The 14,252-nt window shown below is 41.6% G+C and overlaps 1 protein-coding gene across 1 annotated transcript in view; it reads left to right on the top strand.

Annotated features, from left to right (window-relative positions):
* LOC136872115 (uncharacterized) overlaps positions 1-14,252 on the top strand; it is a 53,245-nt gene that overhangs the window by 20,566 nt on the left and 18,427 nt on the right. The window contains exons 3-4 of the mRNA XM_067145991.2: positions 8,817-8,903; positions 8,989-9,069. Of these exons, the coding sequence (XP_067002092.2) occupies positions 8,817-8,903; positions 8,989-9,069 (168 nt within the window). The remainder of the gene's footprint in view (positions 1-8,816; positions 8,904-8,988; positions 9,070-14,252) is intronic.

The raw sequence follows: 14,252 nt of genomic DNA, 5'->3' as shown, positions 1-14,252 counted from the left end.
GTGAATGTGCTCGCGTAGAAACGAACGTTGGACAGCCCTGGTCTAGGCAGTAAATTATTTTATTCACGCTGAGTGAAATGGTAGTTTAAGGGAAGGCCTAAAATGTAATTCTCAAATATTTCTTATTAGAAGTGTAGTCAATGAATGCTAGAAAACTAAGGTTAGTATTAAATTTCCTATTATTCATGTCTTATACATTGTTACCGTACTGGCTATGATCACCAAGATATTAATGAATTTGGATTTTTGTTACTAAGTCCATATCAGCGGCGAGTAACGAGAAAATCGGTAAACAGTATTTAATGAAAATCGGTATGTAATGTCGGAGAATAAGAAACTACAGTTTACGGTATAAAATATTTTACAAATCACAGAGTCGAAAGAAAACTAAATGTGTAGGCCTACAATATAGAAAGCTCATAACATTGATCAACAATAACATTACATTGACCATTGTTTGTCGTGATGTGCTTTGTGTCTTCTGTTGCCCCTCATCTCCGGTAGATAGGATTACTGTTGCGTACAGAGTATTTTTTATTTGATTTCCGTCGCACCGACATAGATAGGTTTTAGGCGACGATGGAATAGGAAAGGGCTAGGAGTGCCTTAGGCCTTAATTAAGGTACAGGCCCAGCATTTGACTGGTGTGAATGTGGGAAACCACGGAATACCATCTTCAGCGCTGCCGACAATGGGGTTCGAATCTACTATCTCTCGGATACAAGCTCACAGCTGCGCACCGCTAACCACACGGTCAACTCGCCCAGTCGGATAGAGTGTAACAGCCTGCCTGAATAATGATGGAAAGTAGCTGGGGAGTTAGATAACTTTCTTCTTTAGCATGCCATTCCCCTGGTTTATAAATTTTCTGATACTACTGGTACGTAACACACTGGATCAGCATAGCATTGGGGGTATTCAATCCCTACTCTGAGGCACTGATTGGAATGAACATTGTGCATATTTAGCGGAATAATGACAGATGAGTGTTCATGGCAATCTGCGGCCTGGTCATTCCAGCTCTGGAACTTTGGACTATTAGATTGGCACCGCAATCTAACCGCAGCACTGTTCGTTAAAAGTGATAAAATGTGCGGCTTTCCATTTGATCAAGTATTTTATATGATAGCATTGCTTTCAATCGCTATATTCATACTCACGTTTTTGTAATGACCTATGTTGATTTCAGTTAGGAAAACCACACAGTCAGTCTTTCTGAGAATCTCGTTACGAAGCACGAGTACATCAGCTAGTCTATAATATGAGTATATATTTCTGGTTTATACCAAATTAAGGAAAAAATATCTCAATGTTATTGGCATCTATATATATATATATATATATATATATATATATATATATATATATATATATGAATGTTTGTTTGTTTGTTTGTATATATGTCTCGAATGGACTCAAAAACTACTGGACCGATTTCGCTGAAAATTGCACAAGTTGTTTTTATTGCCCCTGGGAGGGTTTAGGAAGTGGTTTTAACGAAATCTGATGAGTAGTTCGGCATAGGGGGCTGAGAAGGGTGAAAAAATAGGGGAAGGAAAGTAAACCGCATGACAAGTCTGATCAGCGGGTTGCCTAACGATTATGAGTTTCTTAAAAACTATCTTTTTCTTAATCTTATTCCTAATCTTCTATAAACGGTATATAAAAATGGAAAGTCCAAGTTTAGTCCCCATGGCATAAGGAGTGAGAAGGGGTGAAGAAAGAAAATGTCGAAAATGACAGAGATTATGGGTGAATGTGTGTGTATGTTTCAGCACAGCTCTCAACCAAACTAGATACACACATAACCGGTATCTGTAAAAATTGCTGTAAGGGCAAGAAACCCCTAGCCCCCCTAACGGAAGGGGTGAAATGTAAAAATCCGAAATATGACCGATATTAGTGGCGAGTTTACAGCCTTTTGGGTAGCTGAGATGAGCCTTGACACTCTAGATACCGTTTGAGCCAAATATCATTCCCAATCGGGATGGGCGTTAAAGTGGGTGAAAAGAATGTCCAAAATGGCCGAGATCATGGATGTACGTGTGCATATTTCAGCACAGCTCTCAACCAAACATGATACTCATATGACTTACTGCTTGGGAAAGAAAACTGTAGGGTAAGACACCCCTACGGACGGGGTGGAAAGAGGGTGAAATATTAAAATAATAGAAAACGGCCAATATTAAACGTGGAAACGATGTATGCTAATAAATATAGTTTTTCTTTTGCATCTAATTAAATGGGTTAGAAAAATCTAACGCGGTTGAATCAATAAACGCGAGCGAAGCCGCGGACACCTGCTAGTAAATTTATAATTTTCTTCGGCTCTAATTCTTCGTAAATCTCATAACGGAAACAATAGTTCGTGGAAGTACAATCACAGCCAAGTAGGCTTACTTCTATCCATTATGTTATTAGCCTGATTATCCTATGAATTATTTCTTCTTCTTCTTGTGCTGTGTCCTCAGAGAAGATTGACGAGTTCGTGTTGCTATTGAGTTTCCAGTATCACAATTACCGTGTAGGGGATATCAAACCACTGTCTGAGGTCCGCGTCTAGGATGATCTTCTCCGCCCACGTCCTCGTTCCCCTTCTGTGATCAGCAGTAAGGTTAAGACTGCTCATGATTTCCCGACTCGACGGAGTACCTCCTCGTTGGTGACGAGGTCTAAGCATGAGATCTTGAACATTCTGCGATACATCCACATTTCACAAGCCTTCTGTCGGTTCATTGACGAAGCCTAGTGTTCATTCTTCGACACCGTTAAAGCAGCATCGGCAACACATAGCACTTCACGACACGCCAACGAGTTTCGAAACGTGATACCCTCTCAATGTCCTTCACGTCCAATGTGAAAATAGCGTTAGCGATTCTCTGCTTGTTGATTACCACGAATTTCATTTTCTGAATGTTTAATTTGAGCTCAAACTGTTTGTTTACTTCGCTGGTGCTGTTCATAAGGAACTGAAGGTTTTCTGTTAGCAAGTATCATGGTGTCATCTGCACAGCGGATGGTGTTTATCTGCTTCCCGTTGATCTTAATTCCTTTGCCGACATCGTCAAGGGTCATTCGAAACATGGCTTTGAAAAGGAAACGTGAAATTACTAAAATGAAGTGGCTAGCTATGAGAGGTGTAGCTGTACACTCTTTCAACGGACACCAATGTTATCGTCGTCTGAAGTTTAACAATAATAATGAGTAATCATTTTCTAACTGAACTACCAAGAGCAGGCGCAGGACACACGAGTGGAAGGACGTCACATTACAGTTCCGCACAATAAGATTGGTGTAAGTTCGGAAGGTTCGTTCAGGGCTTTCCTTTCATTTCAAGAAAACAGCTTATAGTTTCACGAAGACTGAAAACTCTTTCTAACATCCTACCTCGGCTCGACAGCAGAGAGCACAATAATACACAATATCTCCGCATTCCGAATCGATATATTAGAGGAATTCTGGACATTGACTGTGGGTGAGTCCATGTGGTCGTAGGTAATTAACATCTTTTGCCATTTTTTCATCACGTCACTAACATTTGCAATTTTCGAACAATGAGATAGCGGACAGCAATGAGATCGCTGGGGTCCATCAGTTGCCACGGATACCAGACGATCCCAGAGCAGTCTAAGGACCTTCAAATATTACGCTGCAGCCTGGAAAATATCCTCCTGTGCAGTAGTGCCTTTTAATTGTGCAAGATCCATTAATTCCTCAGTAACATTCAAGTTGTGTTCAACTCCGCAAATAGGTATAGCAAGCTGGGCCATTTCAACAATGCTGTGGACAACTGCAGCGCGTGAGAATGGAATTCTTCAATTCCTTTTTTTTATTTTTACAGTTTGACGTCACACTGACACAGATAGGTCTTATAGTGACGATAGGATGGGAAAGGCCTAGGAGTGTAAAGGAAGCGGCCGTGGCCTTAATTACGGTACAGCCCCAGCATTTGCCTGGTGTGAAAATGGGAAACCACGGAAAATCATTATCAAACCCACTATCTCCCAGATGCACAGCTGCGTGGCCCTAACCGCACGGCCAATTCTAACTGATGCACCTATGCTATCTCCATTCAACACTCTGGATTGGGCAGGTTCATGTAATTGATGACCAAGAAACAAATACTAGGGTCAGAATTTATAGATACTATAAACATATAACATAGACAGCCATATAGGCACTAAAAATTGTCAAAATATGCACCACCATTGTATAAAATAGGCAACCAAATAGGCATGAAAAGTACTCGTAATTTAAAAGTGCATTCATTGACTATGGAAGGAATGTACAACTAACAACTTTTTAATATTTTCAGGTAACAATGAGTATTATTGTGAAAACCTGAACAACTTCATAAATATAACCTATTCCATAGACCAGTAAATGTAACGGCGATGAAAACTATTTTTTACCGGTTTATTGCGAATGAATAGTCTTACTATCTCTATCGCATGAAATAGCGGGACAAAACTTCAATGAGCTAGTTTATTTGGTTAATCGAACTGAGTGGCTCTAAAAGGCTTTCTTGACTTCTCTTGAGTATTGGATGCTCCAGTTTTTGCAGTGGAATATTGGCTCCCACCATTGCAGTACACATACAATATATGAAGTAAATTGTTGCTGGTCACTGTTCACAATGGTGTAGTAGAAAGGCTGCGTTAATATAGTATTCTACACTCGTTTCAATTCCATCGCTGTAGTTTTGTGCTGACATATGTGTGAGGAGCGGGAGGGGGGGGGGTGTTCACGTTAGATCTGAAAAATAATAAAACTGCCTTCATTTACAATATGCCAATACCTTAACTTTCTATATCTATTGTTGGGCTAATTGGGAATAATGCCTAGAACATGGCACAAAAAGTACGAGGTAGAGAGAAATCCAAGCCAGAGCAGATAAGGGACGAGGGGAAGATCAGAGACCTCGAGCAAGTTTACCGGGACAAGAAACTGAGAGTTAAAAGAGTAGTAGAAGATGATAAGATAAAGTGCTGGGAGAAATTAACTCAAAAACTGAAGGAAGACTGCAGAGACAATATGAAACTATTATTCAGGGCGATCAAAAACAAAACGAATTCAGTTGAAACCATCAAAGCAATTGAGGATCCTAATGGAAACGTGGCCAGGAAAGAAGAGGACATCAGAGAGGATCTGAGGAATCATTTTGATCACCTATTGAACAGGACAGAAGCAGATCAGAGAACAATAGAACCGGCTGTTGAAACCTGCACTGAGGTACCTCCTATTACATGGGCAGAAACAGAAGCAGCCCTTAGGAAAATGCCGCAAGGGAAATCCCCAGGAATCAATCAATGAAGTCAGCACGGACATGATTAAAGCAGCAGGAGTCCAGGGTTTACAGTGGCTACACAGAGTGCTCAATGAAGTTTATGACAAGATACCTACTGACTGGAGCAAGGGTGTCACTATCCCCCTGTTTAAGCAAGGAAATCGCCGAAAATGCTCCAACTACTGGAAAATAACACTCCTTTCTCATGGGCTTAAGATTATTGAGAAAATCTTAGAGAGCAGATTGCGAGTCATCTTAGAGCCACAGTTTGAAGAGGAGCAGTATGACTTCAGGCCTTACAGGTCCACAACAGACCTAATCTTCAGTGTCCGTATGGTAATGGAAAAATATTGGGGAAAAGGCAAAGATCTGTTTATGGATTTCCTTGACATTGAGAAGGCATATTGCAGCATTGCAACAGAGAAGATATGGGAATGCCTGAGAAAAAGGAATGTGCCAGAGGGACTGGTGAGTAAAGTTCAGATGCTGTATGAGAACTGTACCAGCTGTGTGCGATTGGGTGTCAGACATTCATCCTGGTTCAAGACCGAAAGTGGAGTCCAGCAAGGCAGCGCGCTATTTCCATTATTCTTTACCACGATCACGGATGACACAATGAAGAACATCAAGAAAACCGCTGGTGAACTAAATGCAATGGCCTTTGCTGATGATGTTATGATTTGGGGAGAAACTGAGGAACAAGTACAATCGAGACTCAATGAATGGAAGGTCAAGTTCCGGGAGTTAAATCTCAAGATAAGCGAGCTCGAAACAGTAGTGATGGCAATAAGCAGAGAGGGACGACCAGAGAACATCCTGCTAGGAAACCATATATTAGAAAGTGTGGAAACCTTTACATACCTCGGCAGTGTAATATCTCGAGATACACTAGCACAAAGGAGGTGGCAAAAAGAGTGCAGAAGAGCTGTCACTTTTACCAGCAAGTACGAACACTCCTCTGGGGTCCCAAAGTACCAACAAAATCAAAACTGGTGATGGTCAATCAGTACATTATTTTTTTTTTTTTTTTTTTTTGCTAGTGGCTTTACGTCGCACCGACACAGATAGGTCTTATGGCGACGATGGGATAAGAAAGGCCTAGGAGTTGAAAGGAAGCGGCCGTTGCCTTAATTAAGGTACAGCTCCATTATTTGCTTGGTGTGAAAATGGGAAACCACAGAAAACCATCTTCAGGGCTGCCGACAGTGGGATTCGAACCCACTATCTCCCGGATGCAAGATCGCAGCCACGCGCTCCTCACCGCACGGCAAACTCGCCCGGTGATCAGCACTTCATACCAATCTTAACCTATGGTATTGAAACCTGCACCCTCACTAAGGAAGACTCATCAAAGCTGCAGGCATCCGAGATGAAGTTACTTAGGTCCACAATTTAAAAAACAAAAAACTGGACAAGGAAGGAACCTGGGATTGTTGCATCATTGTTAGATCGGATCAGCATGTCCAGACTGAGATGATTTGGGCATGTAATGAGGATGGAGCCAATAAGGACAGCATATGTTAACTTGGAGCGACATGTGGCAGGGAGACCAAGAACCTACTGGATGGACATCGTAAATATGGACGGGGAAGGACACTGGACGACGTCATTAACAACAGAACGTATCTGAATAAGACAGAATGGAAGAGGCTCGCCAATAGTACCCGGGAAACCCGAACTGTAAAATTAATGATGATAATGATACTTGCAATTATATTATACAAAAAATAAACAATCTATTAGAGAGGATATGTTTTCAGAAGTATTAAACTATAAGGTGGTAACAAGGGAATTAATTCGTAATATACCTGTACCTGAAAATATGTCCTTAAACATTGTTCAGTTATAGTCTGGCAGTAATGTGTAAAGTTGACCAGATCCTAGACATAGCGCTGGTGATCACGAATGTTTTGAAAAGGATATTTCACAGCTCATATAGCGTTTAAACAAAACAACTTGCCACACTATAGGCCTATAAATAATACGAGATGCTATCTTAGTCCTCAATTAAGATAAAACTCCCTACTGCAAGCTTGGCAGAAGACTACAATTACATCGGTAGAGAAATTGGCATCTCCAGTAAGACTTGCAAGATTTTTATTTAGGCACTGCCAAACACACTTCTCAAAAGTATATCTCAACATGATCTGAAGATAAAGCGTTCGACAATTCTCAGCATGAGGTGTGTACAACATAGCTCGATGTTGACTGCTTCTCACATATCATCTTAGGAAGAGGGAGGGTGGAAAACTTCCAAGTCAAATACTGCTCCTTGTTTGCTCTAAAGGAAATTCCGCATCTGATGTTTCTGGAGACTTTTGAGAATTCTCATTGTTGTTAGTGGGGTAAGCAGATGTTGAGAAACGAGAAAATGATGTTGACCATACCAGTTAGAATATAATGCAATGGAAGGGAATTGACTTATTTAAAATACTGTCAAAAGGCATTAATTAGGCAATTTTACTCGAAATCGGCATAAACCCCTGAAATAGACATTTATAAGCATAATGAAGCCAACTAATTAATGCTAAATGGAGCCTAAAACGGATTTGTATCTTTTTTTTTTCAATTTGTTTTACGTCGCACCGACACAGATAGGTCTTATGAAGACGGTGGAATAGGAAAGCCCTAGGAGTGGGAAGGAAGCAGCCGTGGCCTTAATTAAGATACAACCCCAGCATTTGCCTGGTGTGCAAGTGGGAAACCACAGAAAATCATCTTCAGAGCTGCCGACAGTGGGATTCGAACCCACTATCTCCCGGATGCAAGCTCACAGATGCGCGCTCCTAACCGCACGACCAACTCGCCCGGTGATTTATATTTTAAAAGCCTCTTTTTCTGTACATAGGAATAAAATAAGCAAATAGGAAAAATACCCCTACAAATAACGTTCTTCCACTGACATTCGAGCGGATTTACATTTGATACGAAAGCGCCTACAAAAGCCAAGTTAAACTGAATGCTCGCCTCCCTCAGGGTTCAAGTGCCTTTCAACTCACCGACCTGGTGATGTTCAATCAGTACTTCTTTTTTTGCTGTGGCTTTACGTCGCACCGACACAGATAGGTCTTATGGCGACGATGGGATAGGAAAGGCCTAGGAGTTGGAAACAAGCGGCCGTCACCAAGTTCAACCATCGTACACATCCTTGTGTGTAGATTCGTAGTGGCGGATTACATTACATTTTTTCTGCCCTTTAATATTCGGTGACATACAAGACATTGAAGATTTGTCACCAGCAGCTTCTCCCGCGATGTATTAAGTGAGCATGACTGGTGGTCATTCTTATTTTTCTTACTCTCCATCGTTACAACTCCAGTGAAATACCAACTATTGAAAGCTGACTGTGGCACTGGTTTACGTTACCTATCCGACGACATATGCTTCCCCTTCTCGAGAGGGATCAGAAGACTGACTTAACGAACGCTGTCTGTACAGGTCTGACCAAGAGACTAAAGAATAGATGCCTTGTATATTTAACCATTGAGAATATTCTTCTAGTGTGTGATGGAATGGTGCTCTGTTTCAGGATTCCGAGTCTCTGGATCGGTACAAGGAATGCTTCTCTCGTCACTTGGAATCCACAAAGTTCAACGATTGTGGTGCGCTGCTTGAGGTAAAACATCTATCGAGACTACAAATAATTTGTAAAATTTGTGATAATATTTGCTTGTTCTATATAGAATCCATAATTGTTGCAGGACAGCGACGAAGACGGAACAAATTTAACTACAGTCTGCAATTTTGAACAGTGTATCACTGGAGTGTTCAACCAGTTGCAGGTAAACCGACTTTGACACCTTTAACATGTGGTAACCAGTAGCGAAGCGTGAAAGTAGACTGGGTAAGCTGAGCTTTTCCAAATATGTTCTGAAGAAATACAAGCAAATACCTTATTTTAATTTAATGTACAGTACTACTGAAAGGTGTGGGCAGAAAATCTTTGTTACGAAGCCCTGCCTAACAGTAAACAGTGTTTTGTTCTTAACAAAACTCCGGGGTAAGCTCAGTGAGTTCAGTCTTCTCCGATCGCCTGCTCCGTACGCGCCTCGCAACAGCATCTTTAGGCTAGCTGTTCTCTAGAGTCTAGAATAATATATCTTATGACTATTTCATGAACCACTTCTGTAGATCTAAATATCTTAGATTATATCTTTCTTCAAAAGAAACATGACCATGTAGACATCAATAGTGAACTACAGAGTGATCAAAACGGTTGGTTTTTAAAAACAGCACACCGAGCGGAATGTCTACGGCTCTGCATTCGTGAGACGAGTTGGTCAAACCCCACCGTCGGCTGTCCTGAGAATGGTTTTCCGTGGTTTCCCATTCTCACTGCCAGTCAAATGCGAGATAGTTCCTATTTATAGTGCACAGCAGATCGCTTCTCCTCTGCCCTTCGCTGCACTACAAATCATCACTCATCTCCTTGCCAGAGAGAGGGTGTTACCCTCTGACCGACCCGATAAAGGCACCATACTGCACGGATTCTGGAGGTTTTTGTTTTGTTTTAAACATCATTGGAACTATGGGTGTGTAGTTCTATGAAGTATCCGAGTGATATTGACATTGATCTGCAATTAGAACTGTCGCCCAGGTGGCAGATTCCCTGACAGTTATTTACCCTGTTCTTAAATTATTCCAAAGAACTTAATAATTTATCAAGTATCTCCGTTGATAAATTATTCCAATCCCTAATTCCTCTTCCTACAAACGAATATTTGGCGTTTTGGTTTCCAATTTTATCTTCATTTTATGATCTTCTCCATCCTCAAAAAACACACTGAAGCGTATTTGTCTACTAATGTCATTCGAAGCCATCTCACCACTGACAGCTCGAAACATTCCGCTTAGTCGAGCAGGTCGCCTCCTTACTTCCAAGTCTTCCCAGCCCAACGTTTGCAATATTTTTGCAACACTACTCATTTGTCGGAAATTACCCAGAACAAATCGTGCTGCCTTCCTTTGGATCTTTTCCAGTTCTCATATCCAGTAATCCTGATGAAGGTCCCATACACTAGAGCCATACTCTAACTGGGGCCTTACCAATGACTTATACGCCCTCTCCTTCACATCCTTACTACAACCTCTGCATACCCTACAAAGTGGGGGGGGGACTGTCCCTCCTCGCCCCACCCCCTAATCGCCGCTACTGTTTGTAGACACGCCAAAGATGCAGAAAAGGAAATCTAATAACTTATTAATTTATACACGTGTAGGCATTCCATGCCATGGAAGAGTTGCTTGTATGAAACAAATACTAATACTGTTCGGTGAAGTACGTGTGTAGAAGGCGTACGTCTGTTTGGAGCTTCGGTTGCATTCCGACCAGATTGTCCAGATTAAAATAATGTCTGTGTATTCGTCGCTGCTGATCACACTAGCCATTGCTGAAATGCAGACAGCAAATATAGTGCGGCTGTACCATACACAAGCCTAGAACTATGCGATCGAAAACGATGTTTACTAATGCAAGGGGTGCATTAGACCGGTAGCAGTGAGTAACATGCTGCGAGCGACACTCCGTTTCTTATCTCTTCATATTCTGACGTAACCTGCCCGCTGGTAGTAGTTCCCCTGTGAAAATCAGTTGGTAGACATCCCATTCCCATTCATCATTTGTGCATGCGGGGCATTTATAAGTAGAAATTATGGCGTTCGAGAGCCACCTGGTATATAAGAAAACACGGAGGTCCAATAATACTGCCATGTGGGACCCTCAACTTAATCTTCTTCTTGTTTCCGAATTTGGCCGCCTATGGACCGCACTGAACTTAAGGCTTTCTTCTTCTTCTTCTTCTTCTTCTTCTTCTTCTTCTTCTTATTCCAGAACCTCTTCATCCTTTCACTTCTGATCTTCCTTTCTTTCTCAGGTATGACCAATTTGGGTCTACATTTTGGTGGTTTCTCCTGGATTGTTTTGATGCTGTCCACTCGGCTTCTAAATTATTTTCTGTTGTGAATCATATCCATTGTAGGTTCACTTTCTATTGCATCTCTTTTTACCTCTTCTACCCACTTCGTCGAAGTTTTCAGTCCAGTGATGTACTTGAATATTTTCTTAGCCGTTTCTCATCCATTCTTTCTAGATGTCCATAGAATTTTAGCCTTCGCTTTCGCATGGTGACAATGACTTTTTTCGGTGTATTTGTAGAGATCATTTTTTTCCTCCACTACCCATCAACATTTTTCTGTGGTCCCAGAATTTTCCTTAAGATTCTCCTCTCCTTTTTTTGAGATCTCGAAGCTCACCCTTTTTATTCATTACAGATAATACTTCACCTACCCTAATTCTCTAAGCTTTGTCTTCTAGAAATATAGCCACCCATTCAGTCACTCTTTTGTCTGGTCCAATTGCACTCATTTTTGCCAGTAGTCTTCCATGATCTACCCTGTCAAAGGCTCTGGATAGGTCAATAGCGATACAGTCAATTTGACCTCCTGAATCTAAAATATCTCCTGTATCTTGCTGAAATTCTACAAGTGGAGCATCAAAAGAATAACCTTTCCTAAACCCGAACTGACTCCCATCAAACCTATTAGTAATTTCGCAAATGTATCTAATACAATCAGAAAATGCTTTCCCAAAGCTTGCATATAAGACGCGTCAAGCTGAGTGGGCTGTAATTATCCGCTTTATGTCTATCGCCCCTTCCTTTGTACACTGGGCTACAATTGCAACTCTTTATTCATTTGGTATAGCTCCTGCATGCAAACAGTAATCAAATAAATATTTCAGATATGGCACTATATCCCAACCCATAGCCTTTAGTATATCCCCAGAAATCTCCATTTCGATATCGAACTCCATCATTGCTACACGAAGGGAATTCCAGAAAGAATACGGTGCACACATTTCTCCGAAGAGGGATATAATCCTGGCCTTAGTTAGGAAGTTGGAAAAACAGCAGGTTCTTCGGTATGCGATACTGGCAAGCATCGCACACCTCGTTGGCAAAGCGCGGCGGAAGATGTCCGGGCCCATCTAAAGCAGTCTCCTCATAATCCATTGCGTAGTTTGTCTCAGAGACAGGTTATTTCTACATCACGCGTCAAATAAATCTCTCGCTCTAATTGAAATTTTCTTTGGCGACGAATAATTTCACACACTATGTGTCGTGTCAGACCCCCAGTCCTCGCGCCAACAGACTTTTTCTTGAGGGGTTAGATCGAGGTTATCGTAATTGGCTAAGGATAATTGAAGAAGAATATAGTCACCGAAATAAACAATATTGACCGAGAGGTACTGCAGCGAATTGCCAGAAGCATGCAACGACAGCGCGGATGTGTCTACAGGCTAGTGTTGGCTACTGAATGCATGATTCGAAGCAGTGTATCGATTCACTCGGACACTTGAATAGCGAGCTCACGGCACACGATTCAGCTTACTCCCAGCGGACAGTGCTGAGTGGCGCACTCACTGGACGTTGACGGGGAGCCGAGCTTCCGCTGCAACGAGGCAGTGAATCATGGCACATCGAAAGAATCGTGAACGAGCACGGCTCAGTGGGACACAAGATACACACGGCTCCTTACCGGCACACTGGACATTGGCGGAGAGCCGAGCTTCCGCTGCAGCGAGACATACGGTGAGCCATGGCACACCGAAAGAATCGTACGCAGTCGCGGATCAGTGAGACACACACACTGTTCATTATCGGTACACTGGATATTGGCGAGGAACCGAACTTTCTCTGAAGCAATACATACAGAGCCATGGTACACTGAAAGAATCGCAAGCTATAATGGACTCTCGAGCTCAGCTCATTTGAAAATAATACCCACTTGCATTCACTGTCCTCTTCTTACAGGGAGATTTAAATAATAGATGGATTTATTTGCAGTGTTAAAAAGGTATCAAAACATAATTCTGAAGTAGCTAGTAAGTAGGTAGGCTATTAGGTTATACTACTTATTAGTTTAATGAAAGTATTATAACATAGTTGACATTTGACAGTTAATTAAACTCGACTCTAGCCTGCCCTATGACTATGAGTCATGCTCATGACTACTCAAAAGTGCCTGTTTTATATTGGGAAGAACGGCTCAGTATTCTCTCAGTTCACATGTCACATCGTTGCACAAGAATTCAATCATATGCGGACAGTAAGTGAGCCGACTGACGCAATAACTTAACCAACAGTATGTTGAATCAGAAAACCAGCGGGCTACTGTACATCTCGGGTAGCCTATACAAAATATGACGATTTTTAAAAAATCCTCAGCTGATAGAAAAATTCATATTTTCAAAAATGACTGAGCGAATTGGACGTGCGGTTAGTATCGCGTAGTTATGCGCTTGCATTCGGGGGATGGTGGGTTCGAATTCCCCCGTCGGCAGCCGTGGTTTTCTGTAGTTTCAGCATTTTCACATCAGGAAATGCTGGGACTGCACCTTAATTAAGGCCATGACTGCTACCTTCCTAATCCTAGACCTTTCCCATCCTGCGTCGCCCGAAACCTTCGATGTATTAGACTGACTAGCATTTCTTCTAAGAAAGGAGTTCATAGTATGAAGACCAGATGGCAGCTGCGAGCACTGAATGCTGTTGCTACTGTCTTACCAGTACATACTATACAGATGCAGTAGGAACGGTGACTAATGTACAGTGAATCGGATCACTGTATCGATTCAGTAACGTGAACGGAATCAAATGAATCGATTCAGTAAAATGAATCGAATGTCCCATCACTACTACAGGCAGAAGGAGGTCATGTTTTGCGTCTACTGTGAGGGCAAACAATTCTCCCTCAGATATTGTGTACCGTATTTAGAAACTTACACTACGGGTACCGTATGATCGTAGCTATCATTAGACAGAAATGAGACATTTAAAAAAGAAAACACCCGTTTCACATGAATGACTCGTGTATTTGATGTTTACTTTTTAATAAGAGATTCTGTTGAGTGTGTGGCTTTCGAACAAATAGTATGTATAAAAGCAAGAATAGGCCTTACAAGGTT

Source organism: Anabrus simplex, chromosome 1, assembly GCF_040414725.1.
Source record: "Anabrus simplex isolate iqAnaSimp1 chromosome 1, ASM4041472v1, whole genome shotgun sequence".
NCBI lineage: Eukaryota > Metazoa > Arthropoda > Insecta > Orthoptera > Tettigoniidae > Anabrus > Anabrus simplex.
The sequence above is the reverse complement of the archived record's forward strand: the minus strand, read 5'-3'. Positions and strand labels throughout refer to the sequence as shown.